This window comes from Paramormyrops kingsleyae, chromosome 17 (genome assembly GCF_048594095.1).
Source record: "Paramormyrops kingsleyae isolate MSU_618 chromosome 17, PKINGS_0.4, whole genome shotgun sequence".
Lineage (NCBI taxonomy): Eukaryota > Metazoa > Chordata > Actinopteri > Osteoglossiformes > Mormyridae > Paramormyrops > Paramormyrops kingsleyae.
Genome location: NC_132813.1, coordinates 5,709,479 through 5,725,907, shown reverse-complemented (window position 1 = coordinate 5,725,907; position 16,429 = coordinate 5,709,479). Strand labels below are relative to the sequence as shown.

Genomic DNA, 16,429 nt, shown 5'->3' with positions numbered 1-16,429 from the left:
GAATCATAAGCTGGGTGTTTCAACGCCCCCCCCTGTATCAAAGCGCTCAGTTTTGGGAAAGGTCCCGACTACGTCGATTTTCACAAGTTTAATCGGATGTTTTTCCCCCTCTATAGGACTCTTCCCCCCCCTTGTTTTTTTGTGACATGTGATCAAGCTGAAAATGCAGAGCAGATACAAGCTGGGAGATAAAATGGCAGGGAAAGGTGACGTCACTGCCGCGATATGTTCAAAGAGTCTCCGTCGTTATCAGCCTCCCAGACGGGGGATGAGCTCTGATGTTTTAACGGGGACTTCAATGGTTTTGCAGGAACCCCTTGAAGAGTTTTTAAAAAGGGAGAAATGGGGAGGGGGAGGCGACATGACCCCTCTGGTCAGTGCACTGTGGTTCAAAACACGTGGAACCGCACAGACCCACAGGCCACTGCTGTTATCACCGCCGTTTATTTACCGGCACAAACTAAGGTCACACATTAGAGTGGTTCTGTGAGTCAGAACAAGCGCAGTCACAGTCAGCCAGTCGCAGTCAGCCAGCCGGCGAGATAAGCCGGCTGCCTGCGTCCCCTAGCCGGCGCTATCACCCGCGCCGTTTGTTCGTTTGTTCTGCCGGAGATAAAGCGCCTTTCAGGGAGCTGTCTGCACGGCGACCGCGGCTGTTTACGGCGGGAGATCAAAGACGGCGCACGGCCGAGCGGCAAACCAGTCGTTAGCCAGTAACAAATTAACTGGTTCTCCTCAGGGCTGGAGATCAGTGTGGCCGGCTCTGCTGGTCTGAAGGTGTGTATGTGTGTTGGGGGGGGGGGGGGCGGGGGGGAGCAGTGGGGTTGAGCACAGACCCCAAAAAAACTGTACAACCACGAGACCACAGCTGCCACGCGGGTGGCCCCCCCCCCCCCCCCCAGAACCCTCCACCAGCTCTGCCATCCATCCAGCTCCCCACTGGAGGTGGTCCTTCAAGTGCCGGTGGCCTGGCACAGTGTCTGCTTCAGGAGACCTGCCACGGTGTGGCTGAACACAGCTGAAGCACAGTAACATTTTAGCACTTTCCAGGAAATAAGTAAAAAAAAAAATGTATAAAATAAAACACCTCTGTAAGGCATTCAGCTGAGGGCATGATGGGTTTTTAAATGGACGGGATTTTGACTCCGCTACGATGCCACTTGGGTTTCCCGGTGCCCCGAACACAGCCACAGAGCGAGGTTTACCCATCGCCGTGACGATGGGTGCAGGCGGTGAGCCCGTGTGCCGAGAGCGGGCGGCAGGACTCATCCAAACATGACACCGGCGGGTGAGACGGCCGCGTGACGGTCCAGGTCCTCCAGGGATAAATATTAGTTCTGCTTATGCAAATAGAACCTCACAAGTCGCTAACGAAACAGCCGCACTTGGCAGGAGAGGAGCTGCTAAGCCAAACAGATGAAAGTGCACTCAGTAGAGTAGGACATTGGAACCGACGGGGGGAACGTGACGGAGCTGAGCCGAGTCGATGGGGGGCGCCGTGCATGCGGCCTGCTCCCAGAGACATCTACCCTGACCCACTGCAAAACTTTAATTTCAAACGACTCGAATGCCATTCGCCATTTAATAGGATGAAGATAAAAAGGGAACCAAAAAAAAAAACACGAAGTCTACTTAAAAGGCCGATTTCCATCAAAATATATAAATAAAGAAAAAGGTGCACCTGTTGTGTGACGGAACAGAAAGGCCGATTCAGGGCCTCAAATTAAGTCCTTTCTAGCCTATTACACGGCAATCAAAGGGGCCTTTCATAGCCCACCGTCTCTAATGCACATCCAAGGGCACTGCCTTTAACATTACCAACACCCTTAAAGGAAAACGGCGCATCTTAAGCAGAGCCGATACACGATGCTGCAGTTGGGACACAGACACTAAACACAGGTAAACGGGATTACGACGTGTCATAACTCAAGTAACTGGACACACCGATGTATGCAACTCGTCAGGAGTTTGTCAAAACGAGTGATTTTAAAAGTTATTTAAACACAAAAAAACACACAACACTGGTTATGGAAAGACCCTTTTTCATTCAAGTGTTATTCATTTGGGGACGCAGGTGCGTGAATTTGTTGCAGTTGTACTGTAAGATACAGAAATGCATGAATAATGTCAGCGAAACATTATTTATGGCAACTTGGGGGAGGGGGCCGAGGGCCAGACCAACCTGCAGGGACCCTCCTGTCATTCGTGTCCCTGGAATGACATCATTGATTCTGTAAGCTGGCCCGCTTGGGGACCCCTCCCAGCTGGTATGCGTGCGGGGGTGGGGGGGTGGGGCCTGCTTAACATCACCTCGTGGGGCTGGGGGCCACAGGCGGATGCAGGGGCGCGGCATGGGGTGTCGCTCCAGGAGGCTGATCTATCGGTTGAGGCGTGGGCCCGTGTGACGGGGGGGGCATCATCATGAGGAAGTCATTTACCTCTGAGGCGTTTTCATAAACATGTTTATGATAAACATGAAAACCGGTGTGTGTGTGTGTGGGGGGGGGGGGGCTGAAGTGTCATTTGAAGGTGGTTTGTCACTGCGGTCATATAATCAAAACTGCGACCAGCTATGAAAATTAGAGCTAATTACACTCGTCAAACCGCCTACCTAGGGGGCGACAGCGAGGCGCTGCTGTGACAGCGGTTACGCCCCCCCCCCCCGGCATCCTGTGGCACTGTGGTACTGACCATACTGGCTTTGATGGAACGGAAAAATGAAGACCACCAGCACCACCCCCCGCCCCCGTACTCCCACAGCCCTCCCCAGCTGCAGGCTATGAAGCTAATTGGATTCCCACAAACCCATCGAACTCTGCACCTCTGATGCTCTCCCTCGCACCCCAGCACCTAAACTAGAGCTGCACCTACATTAGCTACATTCCTTGCTTTGGGCAGGTAAGTGACCATAGTCTTCCCTTCACAGCTGCATGTGGGGCATCTGTAGTGCCCCTTACTGTGCCGGTCAAACCATCCTGCCTCAAAAAGAGGCAGGAGGCCCAGTCGGGTCCATAAAATGACCAATGGGGGCCATAGTGATAGTCAGGGCGGTGCCAGACTGTGGGGGAACAGCGGGCATGAAGGTGAGGATGAACCCCCCCCGCCCCTCAGGACATGGGCCAGATAAACCTTGGCAAAAAAAAAAAATAAATAAATTTAAGCAGTGGGTTCATCTGGAAGGAAGAGACATAACTTTTGAGAGAAACCTTTATGACTGCCATCTTTCAAAGCGAGCCCAGCCGGACCACAAATTTCATTAACTAAGAGGGGGTGGGGGTGTTACAGAAAAAAACCCAGCCCACTTGTAACATCTCGTAATATAATATTTTCCTCATAAAACATCAGAAAACGCACAGAAAGGACACCTATGGAAGAGAAACATGACCATTCCCTTCTACCCCAGCGAACAGACTCCGGGGCTGTTTGAAATGACCGTGGACCATCCATCTTACAAATTGTTTCTGCTGTAAAATGTATTTGCTTTGGATGGCGACGCGCGGCGTTTGGTGAAACGGAGCAATTGCACAGCTGTAAGGAATTTTGCACCACACTAAACGGCAGGACGAAAAAGAAAGAGCACCCCAGCTCAGAACGAGCCAACAAATCAATTAAGACTTTTCATTTTATTATATGAACTTTTATATACATGAATCTTTTATAAAGTTACAAAGCCTCAAAAACGATGAATCGGAGAGCCAAGTCCAATTTAGCCCCCCCCCCCCCCCTCCGGCCCCCGTCCCTGAACACACGCATGCACACAGCTTTGAGCCTCAAGATGCCTTGGAGTTATGATTCTTGACAGTGTTTAGAAAACACAGAGGGACACAGAGAGGATGAAAGGAGCATTATGAGTGCAGAATCTGCCAGGGCGCTTAAAATGGAGCGTCCGCGGTAAACATCGTAGAGGCGAGCGCGGCCTTCCGAACGTAAGCAGACTGTCCTGACTCACATTCAGCAATTTAATACGTTCCCAAAAGATAACGCATTTCGAAGGGGGAAGGATTTCACAGCACTGTAAGGAAGACAGATTTATCAGGCAGACTCTGGTGGTCTCTGCTGATCCTCAGGATAGGACAACGGGCTCTCTGCATCCTCACCAAAGCATGCATACTTAGAGTGACGACTTTCTATCGAGGGAGCAGGCTCCTCTGAGATGTGAGAGCCCTGGGTGACCCTGGCGTGTCTTTTAAAGCGTTAGGTAGCCAGCCGTGAAACCTGGGGAACGGGGAAGTGCTACAAACAGAGCTCCGCCCCCCTCCGTCAGGTTTTCCGGGAAAGTCGGGCCGGGGGGGGGTCAGCTTGGTTTTGGGGGGCTGTAGCCTAAGTCAGGCCGGGGGAGGTCAGCTTGGTTTTGGGGGGCTGTAGCCTAAGTCGGGCCGGGGGAGGTCAGCTTGGTTTTGGGGGGCTGTAGCCTAAGTCGGGCCGGGGGAGGTCAGCTTGGTTTTGGGGGGCTGTAGCCTAAGTCGGGCCGGGGGAGGTCAGCTTGGTTTTGGCGGGCTGTAGCCAAAGTCGGGCCGGGGGAGGTCAGCTTGGTTTTGGGGGGCTGTAGCCTAAGTCGGGCCGGGGGAGGTCAGCTTGGTTTTGGGGGGCTGTAGCCTAAGTCGGGCCGGGGGAGGTCAGCTTGGTTTTGGGGGGCTGTAGCCTAAGTCGGGCCGGGGGAGGTCAGCTTGGTTTTGGGGGGCTGTAGCCTAAGTCGGGCCGGGGGACCGGGGGGAGGTCAGCTTGGTTTTGGCGGGCTGTAGCCTACCTTAGCCTCTGTCTCGCCGCGATGCAGTGTGTACAAGTGGTGGACGGTGCTCTGGGAGGACGCCCACGGGTGAGTCAGGATCTGAAAGACGTGGAAGTCATGGCCCAGCGTGTCCGCAGTGACGAGTAGCATTCCTGGGGGCGAGAGAGACAGAGAGAGGCGCTGCGTTTTACACTCACGCCGATGGCGGAACCTCCAAGTCCCGACGTCGCGCTAATCTCAACACGACACGCGAAGCCCTCCGAACGACCGCGGTGTCCCACAGATGTTCCATTTCACAGTGTAAATTAACAACCCACACACTTCCCCCGATGCTGGGAAATGCACCGGTCACAGTCCTCGACTCCTCGCTCCGAGTGGCGGCGGTGAACTCTGGCGTGACCCTCTGGTGAAGCCTCTCATTTCGCCATTTTTATTTGCAGTGAGTGAAAATACAGGAACAAAACAGCGAAGGCTGTAAGCAGCACACTTTGCAAACCACACCAGAACAAACCGAAATGGACTACGCCGGGGGGGGGATCATTTCCCCAAAATGTATCATTGCGTTAGTGAAATAAAATTTAAAAAAAAGACGAAAGAACAAGCTCTGAAAATACTTTTATCATGAATGCAAGACTGCACCGCAAGCTCTGAATCTCACAGCCGCAATTCCACGACAGTAATTAGTAATTTTCCATCGTTACATCCCTAATGTTGAGGCTACAGTATGCTTTAATTAGTGGTGAGTCTTTATTGGGAGGTTTGTCAGATGGAAAAGCGGGGTGGGGGAGGGGGCACATGGCATGTGGATAAAAGTCATCGGCACCTCACCACGTGCCAGGAGTCGCTGCAGGGAAGCCAGCGCCGGGCCCCGCAGAGGGGAGAATGGGTTCTGTGCACGTTCACAGTTCTTACAACTTTTACAGCTTCTCAGTTTTCACGCCAGCGACGTTCGACCCAAGATGGGATGCCATCCTTCTCTGGGCGGGGGGGGGGGGGGGGGGGGGGGGGTGTGATATCATGCAGAGACTGCACACATGAAAAGGAAGCGGGAAAGCTAAAGAATTAGACGGTGGTTAGCTATTTGTGCAGTATCAGAAGACTAAAGCAGGCTTCGGCCAGGCTATAAACTAAACCCACGCCCCAAATGAGGTGCCAAGCCACAAGGAGTATTTGCGTCAACTGGGAATACATGGAAAAGAGAGACTTCTAATTATAGAGTCTGGAAACGGAAGCACGGAGTGATTAGGAGTTAAGGCACTGCGGAATGTTTATCTGGGAGCTTCCTCTCAAGCACGCCCCCCCCCCCACTGGTTACCCCGGCGCCCCCTCACCATACACCCGCTCCCCCCCACCCCACTCACCCACCGTGGGCTTTGACAGATGAGGCTTGGAAGGCATGCAGAGACACAAGTTTGCTGATGGTACACTGGGTTCCCCGAAAGCCCAAAGAGGCCAGAGCCCAGAGTTTGCGGCCTTGTTGAAATACAAGGCCTTACAGAGAGGCGTCAGTCGGTCAGGCCTGGCAGGCTAAATTAAAAAGCAGCCTTCTCAGCGCTGGTTAGGCGGTGAAACATTTCAGGAAACTGAGATGCTCCAACAACTTCTGATACATCCTATTTATAACACCTCGCGCCTGCATGGACGTGTTATTTACTGCGCTGGTACCGTAGTAAATCGACTGCCAAGGGTGTCGAGGTGAGACCCCCTCATTTAACATGTGTTCGAGACACATGTCTGGATGGACGTGGCCTGGTAATATTATAATTTCCATAAATACGGCGACTCAAGGAGGAGAAAATTGCATCCAGGTTTTTTGCATCGTCTTGTTTTGTTGTAGTCCTGATGTCACATGTTTGCAAACCCCGTAAACAAAAAACATCTGCTAAATCCCATTAATTCTTGCAGGATGTTTTACCTCGAAAGAGGCGGAGCTGCCGGGGAATGGCGGTTGAAGGGGGGGGGGGGGCGGCTGCGACGAGCGGGATGAGCGTGGATGAGCGTGGATGCCATTGTTATTAACGCCAGTCAGCTTGAGGATGCTTCGAATGCACGAAAACGTCAAATAGTCAACGTGCCTTTTCATAAGACGGGAATTGAGTAATAAGCGGTAGGCACTGGGGAATCTGACTGCATTCAACTTGTAGATGCTTCTGAGCGAAAAATTTAAAGGAAAAACTGAAAAGCAGCAGCAGCACCAGCAGAGACGGCTTCGCCACGGCGTTCCCGCTCGCGGAACATCGCTTCCTGGTGGGAGGGGACCCAGCGCATCCATCCAGAGCTGGGACAGACTTACTGGAAAATCCAGGACCTTGTCCCCCCCCCTCATGGTGACAACAATGGGCGCAGGGGTTAACGCGCTCCCTAGGTCGCCACGCGGGCGAGAGCCCACTAATCTTTTACAGACAAAGCGAGTACATCTGTAGCTTTCCAACGCAATCACGTTAAGGTAATTTCGAGGCTGTTCCTGTTACGTTTTTCTTTGTTTGTTTTCCATGGCCTGAGAAGGACCACATAGACTCCACAATGTTCAAAGTGAGGTTGTCGGGAGAGCTATGTGCACAGAGGCCGAGTCACGTGACGACGAGGATGAGGCTTCCTGACGTAACGCCCTCTGCGGCTGACAGGAGGTCTGATTGCGGCGTGGGCCAGCGATCGCGTGGCGAGAACCACGTCCACTCCGTTGGCACTGGACCGCCGAGGGTGGGTGAGGCGGGGTTCGTGCCATGTTAGTCTGGGCACACATCTGGGCACAATACATACTGTTCCTGTGGGCACTACAACTTGTACAAGTCTCGGTCCACTTTGCTCAGAACCACATCTACTATTCAACTAAGGCTTTTCAAAGAAGGAAAAAAAAGAACAAAAAAATGGAGCGATTAGGGGTCGTTCCATATACAGTGAAGTGTAACAAAGGAGTATGTTTTTATATCTGTTTCACAGCAAGACCACCAGCACTCTCTTAGATATTAATAGACTGAAAAGCGCTTTCCTTGCCAAGAGGCGGTAATTAGTTTATTATTAAGAAGCGGCTGGCACTAACAGTTCAAACGGGCCGCCTTCAAACCCACAGACCTGCAAGGGAGGTGAGCAGGAGGCCAAGTTCACAGAGCCTGAACCAGAGTGAAGCCAGAGCCCTTCCTGCCCAGATGCACGCATCACCGGCCACCGAGGACATCAGTGACACCAGTGAGACTCCGGGCCACTTCAGACACTCCCAGGCCGCACCTTTCTTTTCTGTCCATCCAGCCCCCCCCCCCCCCCCCCAGCATTTAATTTCGGACGAGTAACGAGGCCATGCGGCATGGCATTCTCACCGAGGCTCAGCGGAGTTCAGGGAGGTCTTTTGTGCATTAAGTTTCAAAGCCCCCAAAACAAATTGTCAAACCACAATCTCCCGATAAGAGCCGGACTGTACACAGAGCTGAAGAGAAGACTAATCCTGTTTTAGGCTAAAGGAAAGCGGGGGACATTGTCATCCGGCCTTAAACGCTCTTCGCTCAATGGGAGAGAGCGCGCCCGGTTTGCTAATTAATCCCCTCAAACATTCGCCGCAGCAGAGCAGATTTCACAGTTTCGCGCTGCCTCAGCAGCCGTCGTTCAGCTGGATGGCAAAGCCGGATTCCTCTGGGCCCCCCTGTCTATTCCCGCTCACATCTGCCCCCCTGCCGGGCTTGGGCCGGAGCGACGGAAGCCTCGTCCGCCGGAACGACTCCGGCAAGACGCAAACGGTCCAATCGGCATGGGGGACTCGAACATCTGGACAGCTGTCAGGGAGGAATCTGCCACCACCACCACCCCCCCCACCTCCTACACAAACAAGAAATAACAAATGCAGTCAGTACTCTGTGTGGGATCTAAAGGACTCCACAAGGGCAAACAGCCTGCATGGGGGAGTCTCCCCTAAGTTTGGGGCCGGCGAGGCGGCACATTTACCAATACCGTCCTTCTGGAGCCACCCTGTGAGCATTAGAGGGGCCCTCAGAGGGGCCCTCAGGACCCAGGCCTTTAACAACAGCCCTGCAAGTGGCAGATCACCCCCGAAAAGCTGCGGCTCCTGATGACCGGGCCACACCAAACTAACAAACAAATATTAATAAATAAACATGTCCAAAGTAAACGGGATTGTGGAATGTTAAGGGATTGCGGGAAGCGCCGGGACCTCACAGGCGTACGGAAAACGCCACGTTCGCATTATATCCCCGTCCTGAGAGAATGCACGGGTGCTTTCTGACAAACAAACAAGTGTTTGTGTTCCAGGACGCCGCCTGCTGCGGACCAGAAGGCCCAGCGGGGGGATCTTGTCAACCGGGGCGCGAGGGCGGGGCAGGCAGGCAGGGAGGGAGGGAGGGAGGTCAGCTTCACTGCAGCAGGACGGGGGAACTGGGGCCTGGGGGTACCTGGTGTTACAGCTGGCACAGACAGGCATGTACTGTAGGAATATCAGCAGATTAGGTAATGGCTTTGTGAAACGGAGCTCACACCCCTGATGGGATCCCTCCGAATCTCCCAGCTCCCTGTATCAAGCTCAGCAGAACACCCCACACCCAACTCTCTCCTTCTGGGACAGGCGAACTGGCAACCTCGGATTCCACACTGTCCTGAGAACAGAAGACCCGGGGGGGGGGGGGGGGGAGTTTCTTTGCCATTCCACAGGGCTTTGTTTAAGGATACGAAGAGATCAACCTGACTGGAACTTAAATCACCAACCTTCTGATGCAAAATTTTGACTGCCATACTAAGCTCCACCCAGAGCTGCCAGCAAACTCTCCTGATTGGCTGTGCTCAGGGGTCTGATGGCAGAAATTTAACTGGCCACTCTCCCCTGATTGGTTGAAGCTGGTTCCACCTGGTCAGGACTGTCAGGTTCACATGCACAGCACTCGCAGAGTTAGGGTGGTGTGGGGGGGGGGCGGGGTCTCTCCCTATAAGTGCTGGCCACAGACACTCGCTAATCTGCAACAGAGGGGGGCGATGCTCTGATGCCTATCGGTCGCGTGACTGGGAGGAATCAGCAAGTGCGTCTCCCGGGTGACTTGAGCTGTTGGCTGCTCACGGCGCCGCCCTGCTGGGCCGCGACCACACCAGGCAGTGACCCCGCCGTAGATCCCACCATTAAAATATTTGTTTAATTTTGACCTAGGAGTCGCAGCTAATAAACAAGTAAAGCAGGGCGAGGGGGAGGGGAAGGGGGGGGAGAAAACAAACTGATTGCAGCTGCCGAAGGGGACGGTTCGCAACTGTACTTAACAGCATCCTTTAATTACTGTGCTATGAATAGCCCCCCAACAGCAGGGCCTGCGTGCCAGCGGCCCGCCTGCCATCTTCTCCCCAGTCTCCTCTGTTGTCTCTCCAACACACACATCCAGCCGTGTTTCTTACATAACTTTTGGGAAGCTTTCGCCACTCTGCCCCCGTCTGGAGTCTGCTCCGTTTGGTTCTGACCTTTGTCCCCCCCCCCCTCCAAGCGGCCCCCGAGGGGGGGGGGTATGCGGTTTCCCGGCGCCTCATAAGAAGCGCGGATCCTGGCCTAATTACAGCCGCGCGTCTCGCTGCTCCTCTCGCGGATTCACTCCACGGTGCTGCCGCGCTTCTCTGATTATATAGGTCTCGCCGCGCACGGGGCGACCAAATTGCAGAGGGTGCGTGTAAGCGGCCTGGGACTTACCGCCGCATACCGACCTCGTTAGGCCTTTAAAGCCGTCCCCAAAGGCCTATGGGGGCTCCCCCCCCCGCCCCTTCTCCTTCTCCTACCAAACGAATTTCATAACTCAAAACAATTACTGAGGTCCTTCCGCGTTCGCGCTCGGGGCGAAATGAGGTGACAACAGACACGGCCCATTATTTTTAAGCAGACCTGACAGTTGGAAGGTCGCGCTTTTGAAGCCAGGGGCTCCCCGCTGCCATCTAAGCCAGCCGCCTGTGGACCGCTCGGCTAGGGGCGCACGCGACGGCGGGCAGGCGCGGACCTGACCTGGGGACAGCAGGCACCAGGATGGCGGGGGGGGGACGGCAACACCCTGGCACCTTGACACACATTACAGCACAAAACTCTCACTCGGTTTCAGCAACATGGCAGCCGCTTCCACGGAAGATTCTGTACATCGGGGGAACATTTTTGATCTCATGGTAATTGTTTCGGGATGTTAAGATCGCAGAATGCTACTCTCTTTCAAAGTGCCTCCAAGCCGCTTGTCTGGGACTAATGGCCGCTCACAAACACGGCGACGCATCTGACTTAATAAAATGACTCTCTTCAGCTTGGATGCCATTTGCAGGGACACTGACCACTCGTGTTGCACTGGAGTGGCAGCGGAACGGACCACCGAGGGGCTTGGTTTGCCTACCGCGCACTCTGGCTCCTTTCGGGCTGGTGGGCAAAAAGATCGGTCCGTCGCAAACCTTGACCAACGGCGCCCCCTACAGCTGGCCCAGTCGCATGTGGCGGAAGGGTCACTGGAGGCTGCTAAGGAGGCAGCTCTTGTGAGAGAACCTCATTACCAGGACCTGCACACAGGTGCAAGTCATGTCATGCTAAAATTAATCGTAGCTATTTCATAACCAAAGCTGCGGACACTACGATGAAAAGTTACATCATTTTGAAGAGTGCGAATGCGTGTCGCCCTGTAACCGAGGAGAGTAAGCTGGGGGGTAACAGCTAGGCCAGGAGGCTCTGGGCGGCGGGGGGGTTGGGGAGCATAGTGTAACCCTGGGGGCTCTGTGGTGGATATCAGATCACAGCATCCAAAGAAGAGAAGTGGAGGTGCAGCAAACACACAACCCGGAAAAGTTTTCACTTTTTTGGCTGCAAGAGGAGTGCAGAAATGGTGCCACGGTACCTCAAAGCGTGTGAGGAGACTGAGGTCACCTCCAGCTCCCACACCGCTGCCTTATCTCACACGGTAAGACGCCCATGATCCTAATTCCCTCGCTCGCTGGACGCTTGTCTCTCTCCCACGTCGCACATTTATGCAGCACCAAAGACAGGGCTGCTTAAGCGAGATCCATGCTTGAAATGCAGTACGGTTGCTAAGCGATTAACCAGCCACTGCTCTGCCTTTGTACCATCATGGTGCAGAGTGAGCAAAAGACCATCATAATCAAAGCAGGAACAGCGGGCAAACAACACGGGCACTGCCCCACTGCACAGTCCCACTGCACAGTCCCACTGCACAGTCCCACTGCACAGCCCCGGTGGCCCCTTTCCTTACTGGATAGGTCGATACTTTCCCACTTTAACTGCGTTTTTACACCCTAAACCGTGTTGTAACAGGAGCAATGGCATTTAAAATGAATTATGGGTTTGACCTGTGCCCCTTCCCGCTCTCCCCAGCCCCGAAGCCGCTAAAAATGAACGTTTGTGCGAAACACCCTCAGGGGCATTTGGGCTCAGAGCCGCCACATCAGAGAGACGTCCGGGGCATGGCCGGCCGGCTTTGGCCTGGGAGACACTGCCGTGAGGATGCGGGGCCGCGGAAACCCGAGCAGGGGCCCACAGGCCAGAGACAGTAGATACTGTTGACACGGCCCCGTCCCACCCTTCCCAAAGCCCACGGGGCCGCCTGGCCGCAGCTGGTGTCGGACGGGGCCTCTGAAGTGTGAACCGCAGGCCACCAGCGGGCGGCGGCGAAGGCCCCTCACTGACCTGCGGAGAAGCCCCACATCACAGTCCCCACGGTCCCCAGAACAGGGTCGCCCTGGGGTCAGGGGCACCGGGCCAGCAGAGCCCAGGCAGTGACATCCACTGTACGAGGGCAGCTGGTACAGTCGCCGTGGCAACCCAACTGTTTACCAAGCGAATGAATATAACCTTTTTGTTTTTTTTGCCAGGCCCCTCCCACGCCCCCAGCCCAACCCCCCCCCCTCCGGCCACTCACCGCTGGGGTTGAACGCCATGCAGGATATGGGTTTGTCATGGGCCGGAAAATGAGCCACCACACCCTCCCCGTCAGCGTCTTCGCTGACCAGGACCTGAAACACACACAAACACACGCCATTGCACGTTGAGTAAGACCCAAACCCAAAACCTGCCTCATTCCGCCGACAACCTCTCTCTCACACGTGCATGACACCATGGGTAGAATTTGTGATGATATCTACACATACAAACTACTGTGAGTTAATACGTACAGATTTTTTAAAATCAATATGCCGTCATTGGAACACACTGCCCCTAGTGGATGGCCGAAACCCAGATGGCTTTGGCATTAATATACTAGATAGATAGACAGACAAACAGACACTTTATTTACCCCTGGAATGTTTATTGGATACTCGTAGTGGACAAATGTGGCCCCAGATACTTCAGCTCTTGAAGTTACCACGCTCAGTCGGAACCGAGAACGTGAGCGGCGAGAACGTGAGCGGCGAGAACCGTGAGCGGCGAGAACGTGAGCACGAGACGTGAGCGGCGAGAACGTGAGCGGCGAGAACGTCAGCCCTCGCAAACAGAATGTGCTGGCAGGAACAGAACGTTACATGATGGAGGACCGGGAACATACCACTCACTCCCAGTGGGGGGGGGGGGGGGGGCGGGATGGGCTGGGGCTACAGAGCGACTGCTAGAGATGCTCATGCTAATGGGACTGAGGCTAAGGGGCGAATTGCGGGGGGGGGGGATCAACATCATCGGCCTCATTAAAGGCAATGGGGCCCGGACGGGGCGCTGAGTGTCCAGACGGCACCAATTGCGAAGGAGGAGCAGACTGCCGGCCCCTGCGCCACACTGTCCCAGAGAGATCAATAATGTAACCCCGCAAAGGGCTTAAGGCCTGGTGGGGCAGCCAACCCCCCCCCCGCCCCCAAATTATTTTGTCATGCTTTGTACAGAAAACAAGCCTACCTTTGGGGCGGAAGCCCGGGAAGGGGCCGTCCTCCAGTCAGGAGGCTTTGTTACGTTCGCCATGAAGGAGACGACGGATATAACTAAGGCCAGACCGCAGCCACGCAGGGCGAACAGTGATAAATCCAGCCGGGTGTCGCATTAAGCGGCGGCTGCTTTTAATAGGATCCAGCCCAAAACAAAAAACAGCCCTGCCCTCAAACGGAGACATTTATTTCAGACCAAAAAATGTCTCATTGACACAAACCAGACCCCGTTTATTAAGGCTAACACAGACAATGTTGTTCTGTAAGGGAATCCTGTTGTTCCCTTTGAAAAGGAATTAGTGTCGGACTACCTTTGGAAAGTAAGCCTATTACAGCGGAGATCAGGGGGCTTGGCGCCCAAATTCAGGGGTCGCCAGCCTAACCCCGCCCACCAATCACAGCTCCGGCAGCGCCGGCCCAAATGAGGGCTGGCATGATGGAGGGGAGCCACCATCCGGACCTTGGTTTTAATGCGGCGTCCTCCAGAGCCTGCCATGCCACCCCCCCCCCCCCCCATGCCTCTGCCTCCCCTTTATCTGTAGGGCTTCATTTTGCAAAATCGCTAATGACAAAGTGCAGGCCTGCGCCCCCCTCCGCCCACCGGAATATGCCGGTTTCAGGCCGCCGGTGGACCGAAAGCAGACCGCCTGGATCAGAGCGGCGCTGTGGTGCAAGGCCGCGGCGTGGACGTGCTGCGGCCCCCCAGGGCCCAAAGCGGTCCACAGCGATGAAAGGGAACGCTCGCGGACTCACCGCCGGCTTCTTGTGAGTAGATGAGGGTCTGCGGCACATCAACAGAGCCTCGTATTTACACACGTAAAAATAACCCAGCGTCCATGATCTGAGAACGCGGAGCTGGCGAAGTAAATCACACCTCTGAGTGGCTGTGCCGTGTGTGGTCCGGTCGGCGTTTACACGTGGGGATAACCTGATTCTTAAGGGCAATAAAAAAGGTTAAACTACACCGGTTTTTAACAACCCACAAACCTAAAGGTCTCTTTCTGTAGGTCATATCTGAAGAAATGAGAAAAAAAAAGAAGAAGAAAAAAAAATCTGTTCTGACTTAAACCTTTTCTTTGAGTAAAAAAACAAAACCCATATGTAAAAACTGCAAACATTTAAACTGGCTCATAAATCTGACACTCCATTAAAGATCTTACACAGGAACTGAAAGCCTGGTAGCAGTTTCTGGTTACCCACAAGCAGTATAAAGTTTGCAGGGGGAGAAAAGAAAAAAAAAAACATTTACTTGGCTAAAAGTGTCTTTTCTATACAGATTTAATATGTTTGAAGAACACAGGCAGGCCTCGTAAACAAGCCTCACCTTCGTTTCCACTGGCCTCGCTAATCTCAAGCCGCAGGCGGCCCGGTGCCAGGGCCGTGTAGGGGAGCATCCCCGAGTCACGTGACCTGGCACCCGGATGGTTCCGCCCCCATGTAGCAAAGTGTTACCACAGGATCAAAACAGGAGACGTTCGATTGCCGCGGCAGCGTACCTGACCCTCCCCGACAGAATGAGTGTCGATGATGGTGACGACGCCGGACACATGGGGGCTGCGGGCGGCGGCGCTGGGCGCGGCCGTCTCCTCTTCTGCGACCCCTGTGGGGCAAAGTGCCAGCCAGCTGCGTCACCACCTTGCCCACCATCGTCAGCGGACTTCAGTGTCTGTCAGGAGGGAGATAGAAGGAGGCCTGTTTAGCTGGGGATGACAAATAGCTCCGTATGATACAACAAAAAAAAAAATGACTTCAAAGACTTAGCGAAAATGCCACGAAACAGCCGGGAGCGACTAGTTTAATCAGCTGAAGTTGCCCAGATGACCTCAGCAGAGACTTCATAGTTAAAAAGCAGGACATAAAGGACCATCATGGAGATTATGGCACCCAGGGTGACCATTCGCATGCACCTTCAGGAAAAACATTCCCAGAAACTGGAATTAGTGAAAATGGGTCAAACGGGGCGCGCAGTGAGAGCAGCGGCAGCTGAGGCCCCCAGAGTTGACGGGCTCCGGGGCCGGTCTGGGCCACGCAGTCTGCCACTAGGCCCGCCCCGCGGATCAATGGGGCACTGTTTTGATTAGCGCTGAAAACTCAAACTGCAGTGATTAGAAAACACATTAGCGTTGATCAATTAGGAGGCAAACGCTTTCTCTTAATAATTGATGGGCCGGCAATTTACACACAGTCTGTTAGTGGCTTGTCGAGGAGCCGCAGGCAGCCACGCGCTATCGACGGCGCTCCCAGAGCCTGAATGCCTGATGAGGGCCCCCCCCATAGCCCCGCAGTGGCCTCAGCCCCGACCCAAAGCACCCCCCTAATCACTCCATTAACTCAGGCAAGAAGAAAGCCCTCTCTTAGGCAGTTACCAGAGCTGCCACAGTCACTAAAACTTTGGCACAACACAGTGGAGGGGGGCGTGCCACCGGCCCGAGCAGGTTGCCCGTCCAGAGGGTCACCGGGGGCCCACAAAAGCTCTAAACCCCCCTGCCACCAAACAGAAAGATGCCTCTCAACCCCAACCTGGAGCACACAGCCTGAAGGCGTTTCGCTTATAGCCTCCCTCATCATTAGCTTACAGGGGCTTCAGTCGGGGGGGGGGGGGGGGCACACTGGCAGCCCTGACATACTCAAGATCCCCCCATTACAGAGAGGGCCGAGGCAGAGGGGCGGGCAAGCGGGCGGCCGGGGGTGTCACAGGCTGGGATATGGTTATAAATGAGGGCCGGGCCGCAGACGGCCTGTCTCCGCACAGGCCCCGTAACCTCGTTTTGGCCGCTAACCTTCAGCATGCTCCGTTTGATGCATGTCACCATTAGGGCTAATGGTGCTTCTCTC

At 54.4% G+C, this 16,429-nt stretch overlaps 1 protein-coding gene across 1 annotated transcript in view; it reads right to left on the bottom strand.

Annotated features, from left to right (window-relative positions):
- Positions 1-16,429, bottom strand: part of bcas3 (BCAS3 microtubule associated cell migration factor) — a 166,903-nt gene that overhangs the window by 122,609 nt on the left and 27,865 nt on the right. The window contains 5 exon segments of the mRNA XM_072701345.1: positions 4,748-4,881; positions 12,604-12,697; positions 15,091-15,201; positions 15,203-15,251; positions 15,417-15,427. Coding sequence (XP_072557446.1) covers positions 4,748-4,881; positions 12,604-12,697; positions 15,091-15,201; positions 15,203-15,251; positions 15,417-15,427 — 399 coding nt within the window.